General features: G+C 54.0%; 1 protein-coding gene across 1 annotated transcript; it reads left to right on the top strand.

The window, feature by feature from the left end:
* Positions 4,104 to 5,524, top strand: RPS15 (ribosomal protein S15; the record flags this gene model as incomplete). Its single annotated transcript, NM_214334.1, is given in 3 exon segments — positions 4,104 to 4,190; positions 5,044 to 5,278; positions 5,372 to 5,524. Coding segments are annotated over 3 exon segments (436 nt in total), but the record flags the coding sequence as incomplete, so codon positions are not given.

The raw sequence follows: 6,072 nt of genomic DNA, 5'->3' as shown, positions 1-6,072 counted from the left end.
CCCCTTCCCACGGATGTGGGGGGTAGGGCAGGCCTCCCCTCTACAGGCCTGGGGGGGGGCTGATCAGAGCTGCAGGTTGACTGCGGGAGCCCCTGGGTTCCAGGGTTCAGTGGCCACTTCCTGGGCATCTAGACAAATGTGGGTGGGGTTGGCCAGGCCTCCCCCACAACTGCAGGAGTGAAACCTGGACTGTGGTTGGACAGGACACTCCACAGACTGGGCAGTTAGCATGGGTAGAGTGGGTGTCAGGACCCCACCAGCCAATGTTCACAGGGTCCGAGGGGCAGCTCAAGTCCAAATGAGGCTGGATCCCAGAGATGCAGAAGGAACTCCAGGGCAAGGGAGGTGAAGCGGGACAAGTTCCCACCTGCCAAGTCCCCTCTGCCACACGAAGTGACATGTCCCCAGAGCAGGACCTCTTTGGGGGCCATTCTGTCATAGAAAGCACAATCAGAATTTTAGAACAAGGAGTTCCCCTCATGGCACAACAGAAACAATCCAACTAGTATTCATGAGGATATAGGTTCAATTCCTGGCCTTGCTCAGTGGGTCCGGGAATCCTGCATTGGTGTGAGCTGTGTTGGTTGCAGACGCAACTTGGATCCCACATTGCTGTGGCTGTGGTGTAGGCCAGCAATTGTAGCTCTGATTTGACCCCTAGCCTGAGACTTCCATATGCCACCAGTGTAGCCCTAAAAAGAAAAAAGAAAAGATTTTAGAACAAAACTGATTCGTCCAAGATGCCTTGGATGGCTTCAGTGTGCCAGACTTAGGATGATGTAATGAACAAAGAAAGCCAGAAAGTCCCACCCCTGAGCTCGCTGCAGGCAGGAAAGTTGAGCTCAGCTCTTAGAGCCAGCTAAAGTGGACCTTCCCAGCCAACATCCTCCTCTTGTCCACTCCAGTCCTCATCATGTGTCATTGTTGCATAAGAGTTAGCTCCTTACATTAGCAAGATTAATTCCCTGCAGAATTCCAGGTCTTGGCCAAAGGGCACTATGCAATCAGTGAAGGGATTTAGAGCCTGCTGAGAGCTCCCAGGACCAATTTTGCCCCAGTGAACTTGGGCAAGCCTGTGCCATGCCACACCCTGAAGGGCACTTCCTGCAGCCCCAAACAAAATGCTTGTGCTTCCCTAGGTCAGGGAAAGACACCCCCTCATTTGCTGGAGTTTAGTTGGCTCTCCTTACCCCTGCCAGGATTGTGGAAATGTCTGAGGAAAGCTCAGATTTCTTGTTCCCTCCAGGCCAGCCCCACTCCCCACAAGGCCATTCGGCTGAGCCAAATCCCACCCAATGAACTGGGCAGGATGGGCAGGAGGGGACTGGAGGCTTGGTTGCCACCTGCCTGACAGAGTATTGAGGCACAGTGGAGTCATGTTGGGGGCAGGGGAGGGCATTGTCCTTTCCCTTGTTTTTTTTGTTTGTTTGGTTTTTGTCTTTTTGTCTCTTTGCTGTTTCTTTGGGCCCCTCCCGCGGCATATGGAGGTTCCCAGGCTAGGGGTCTAATTGGAGCTGTAGCCACTGGAGCCACTGGCCTACTCCAGAGCCACAGCAACGCGGGATCCAAGCTGCGTCTACAACCTACACCACAGCTCACGGCAACGCCGGATCATTAACCCACTGAGCAAGGGCAGGGACTGAACCCACAACCTCATGGTTCCTAGTCGGATTCTTTCACTACTGTGCCACAACGGGAACTCCTCCTTTCCCTTGTTTTAGCAGCTCATTCCTCCCTCAGGGCCTTTGCACATTCACTCCTTCCAGATGGAACCCACCAAGCAGAGCTGGTTGCATCCTCAATCCACTGTCAACCATACATGCTTGGATTTACCTCTGCCAAACATTTCACTCTGTTCTGTATGTCACATCTTTCTGTTCTTGTCTCTAGTAATGCTTTCTCTTGCATTGAGTATTTTCTATTGCAGCATTTTAATTGTTTTAAGGATTTTTTTTCATTGTTTAGAGTTTCTTAGGAGTTACCTAAGAAGTTTACCGCATACATCTGTTTGGTGGTTGTTTATTGTGCACGATATGAGATTTGCCATTTTTAACCATTTGTTGTTTGTTTGTTTAGGGCCGCTCCTGAGGCATATGGAGGTTCCCAGGCTAGGGGTCTAATCAGAGCTACAGCTGCCAGCCTACGAGCCACAGCAAATCTACTTTCTGTCTCTCTGGATCTGACTCCTCCAGGAACCTCTTGGTAGTAGAATCAGACAGTATCTGTCCTGTGTCTGGCTTCACTCACTGATGTTCTCAAGGTCCATCAACATTATGTGTCAAAATTTCCTTCCTTTTTTTTTTTTTTTGTCTTTTCTAGGGCCACACCTATGACACATTGAGGTTCCCAGGCTAGGGGTCTAATCGGAGCTGTAGCCACCGGCCTACACCAGAGCCACAGCAACGTGGGATCCCAGCCGCGTCTTCGACCTACACCATAGCTCACAGCAATGCTGGATCCTTAACCCACTGAGCAAGGCCAGGAATCAAACCCACAACCTCATGGTTCCTAGTTGGATTCGCCAACCACTGAGTCATGACGGGAACTCCCAAAATTTCCTTCCTGTTTAAGGCTGAGTTATATTCCAATGCAGAGGTGGACCACATTGTGTTTATCCATCAACCATGGATGGACACTAGGGTTGTTTCCAATCTTTTGGCTACTGTGAATCACGCTCCTGTGAACATAGGTGTGCAAATGTGTTCTAATCCCTGCTTTCAGTTGTTTGTAGCATTGCCTGGCCACATTCCACCACAAACACCTTAATGTACCAGATTCACTTTCTGATGGAGTACACCTATATAGTTCTAATCCGTTGTCCCATTCTTGCTATTATCCTTAAACATATTACATCTCTGTGTCACAACCCTAGCACTGCAATGTTACAGTTGCTACTTTTAAAATTTTGTCTGTTAAAGGCTGGCTGGTCCCTATCAGGAATGCCTTTTCTGACCATCTGTGTGAAGCCCGTGTCCACCGCCTCCAGACTTTCCTCTTGTCTCAGATATCTGTATAACCTTGTTCCTTATGTGGCAGCTTCGCCCACTGGGATGTGAGCTTCCTAGGGAAGGGACAGCCCTGAACCCCCCAGCCAGCGCCTACTGCAAACATTATTTGTTTTTTTTTTTTTTAGGGCCTCGCCGCACTCGCAGCATATGGAGGTTCTCAGACTAGGGGTCGAACTGGAGCAGTAGCTGCTCGCCTATACCACAGCCACAGTAACGCTGGATCCGAACCGCTTCAGAGATCTACACCATAGCTTGCGACGTCAGATCCTTTAACCTACTACGCGAGGCCAGAGATCGAATCATCATCCTCATGGTTATTAGTCGGGTTCTTAACTCGCTGAGCTACAACAGGAACTCCGCCCACTCTTCCTAGGTGGGGTTCGCTATGGAAATTACAGAGCACGAATATGAGTCTCCGAAAGGGACCGCGATGTAACCCATGTTTCCCAGTTGAGGAAAGAATCCCCAAACACTAGGCTACCGGCCCCATGCTGGGGATCTGAGCACCCAAGAAAGGCGGGGGCTTCTTTATTCCTCTCAGCCAGCACTCTGGCCTCCGGACAACAGAGGACGCCCGTCCTCGGCGGGAAAGCGGAAGTGCGTTCGCGCGCACGGCCGGGGGCGGGGCACGTGAAAGGCCGCGCGATAACTACGCAGGCGTAGCGGGAGTGTTCCTTTCCGAAGAGCCGACGGGATGGTGAGTGTTTGTGCTTGGTGTGTTTGTGCCGGATCCATCCGGTGCCATCCGAACTCTGGCCGCCTCGCGGGGGTCAGGATCGGGCTGCGCGGCTGCGGTAGCCTCCAACAGGCCTCCGGAACCGCCAGATATGGGGGCGCGGGGCAGGCCTGGTGGGGGTTGGGACGACCCGGGGCGGGGAAGGCCTGTGTCGGCCCGCATGTCTTAGGCGAGCCCCTGTAGCCCCGGGCCGTGCTTGCCGCCCTGCCTGGAACCGGCCCGAGAAGATCTGTTCCTGTCGGCTTTCGTACTCCAGAGCTTCGCGCGATTCTCGGCGGGAATTGCGGGCCCCGTGACCCCGCTGCATGGGTGGGAGGTGGGTGTCGGGGTCTTGCTTAGCCCCTTCCCGGGCTCGCGCAGGCGGAAGTAGAGCAGAAGAAGAAGCGGACCTTCCGCAAGTTCACCTACCGCGGCGTGGACCTCGACCAGCTGCTGGACATGTCTTAGTAAGTGGTGGCAGGAGGGGACCCGAGAACTGGGGTTGCAACTTAATCTGCAGCCGAGGTTGTAGACCCTGTGTAAACGAGTGGGCGGGGCTGCGTGCTGATAAAAGTTTATTTGGGGGCGTGGAGTGTGGAATCTAGTAAGAGTTCTGCTTGTTCTCTTTGGATATCGGCATCCGCTTGGACATGTAAAGGCTGTCTTAGGAGTTGCCCTTGTGGCTCGGCGGGTTAAGGACCTGACATTGTCTCTGCGAGGTTGCGGGCTTAATCCCTGGCCTTGCTCAGTGGCTTAAAGAGCCGGTGTGGCTGCAGTGTAAGGCCTGCAGCTAAGTTCCTTAACTCGGGAACTTCCATATGCCACAGGTGTAGCAGTTTAAAAAAAAAAAAAGGTTATTGTCTTTTGTTAGCGAACTTTACAGGCTGGAAGCTTAGCCAGGGTGGTTGCGTTATTCAGGCCCCCAGATGGGAAGGGAGGCTTAATGGTAGCCAGGGACAGTTTTTTCTCCTGGAGATACACCCGTGGGCCTGACTGGGAGGGGCCCACTTCTTGGAGGGCACAGCACAGGGCCCTGTTACTTGCAGTGCTCCTGGGTTCTTGAGGCCTTAAGCACAGCAATTTGCTTGCAAAGTTCCAGTCGTTTGGCCTCCTCATCTGATCCACCCCCCTTCCTGCCTCGGATTTCCTTGTTTGACATAGCAAAGTAGAGGTCCTTGAGCTGGAGGGCTTCATCCAGAGCCTTTGGCCTGGGTACTTGGTTCGTGAGCGGGTCAGGTGCATCGCTTTGGGGGCACTGCAGGAAACAGACCTATTAGTGGGTGGACCACGGGGACTGAGCCTCCAGTGCTCTGCCCCCAGCGAGCAGCTGATGCAGCTGTACAGCGCACGGCAGCGGCGGCGGCTGAACCGAGGTCTGAGGAGGAAGCAGCACTCGCTGCTCAAGCGCCTGCGCAAGGCCAAGAAGGAGGCGCCACCCATGGAGAAGCCAGAGGTAGTGAAGACGCACCTGCGAGACATGATCATCCTGCCCGAGATGGTGGGCAGCATGGTAGGTGTCTACAATGGCAAGACCTTCAACCAGGTGGAGATCAAGGTACGTGTGGCCTGTGCTGCCCTGGGGCAGGCCTGGGTGGGTGGGGGCTGGCCACCCACACCTGCCTGACCACCCTGCTCCCTTCTCTCACAGCCTGAGATGATTGGACACTACCTAGGCGAATTCTCCATCACGTACAAGCCTGTGAAGCATGGCCGGCCTGGTATCGGGGCCACGCACTCCTCCCGCTTCATCCCCCTCAAGTAGTAGCCTGCTGGCCAATAAAGGCAGCCTTCTCTAGTCCTGAGTCTGACTGGTCCTTTTCCATGTGTTGTGTCCAGTCAGTCCCTCAGGGAAGAGGGGTGGGCAGTGGACCAGGGCTAGGCAGTGTGTGCCCCTGGGATTTCTGCTGTAGATGCAATGCCAGCCTAATTCTGGCAGGCTGAAGCTAGGGAAGGAGTGAGTGGGGCGCTACATGTGACTCTGGCCCTGTAGCAAGTTCAGAGATGTCCAGGGGCCTGTGCTCTTCTCTGGCCTGTAGTTGCTTGGCAGCTCGTGGGTGCTCTTTGGCCCATTCAGAGGCAGCTGCTGCCTAAGCCGCCATCCCCCTCTGCAGTCTCTCTTCCCAGGTTCCCACAGTGGATCAACAGGAACAGTGACCTTCCCACCCCCCGACCACACACCTTCTCAGCATTCCTCAGTGCTTTGGACACTCACCATGTTCCTCCCCTGTTCTCTGTGCTCCTGATCAGCTTTCCCAAACCATGGGGCCCCAGCCTTGGATTGAGCCTTCCTGGGGTATCCTGTGTGTGGAGTTGGCCCCCATGGGGTTTGATTCAGAGAGGTCTTTACCC

The sequence above is a fragment of the Sus scrofa genome, chromosome 2 (assembly GCF_000003025.6).
Source record: "Sus scrofa isolate TJ Tabasco breed Duroc chromosome 2, Sscrofa11.1, whole genome shotgun sequence".
Classification (NCBI taxonomy): Eukaryota; Metazoa; Chordata; class Mammalia; order Artiodactyla; family Suidae; genus Sus; species Sus scrofa.
This window is presented reverse-complemented; position numbering and strand designations above follow the sequence as displayed.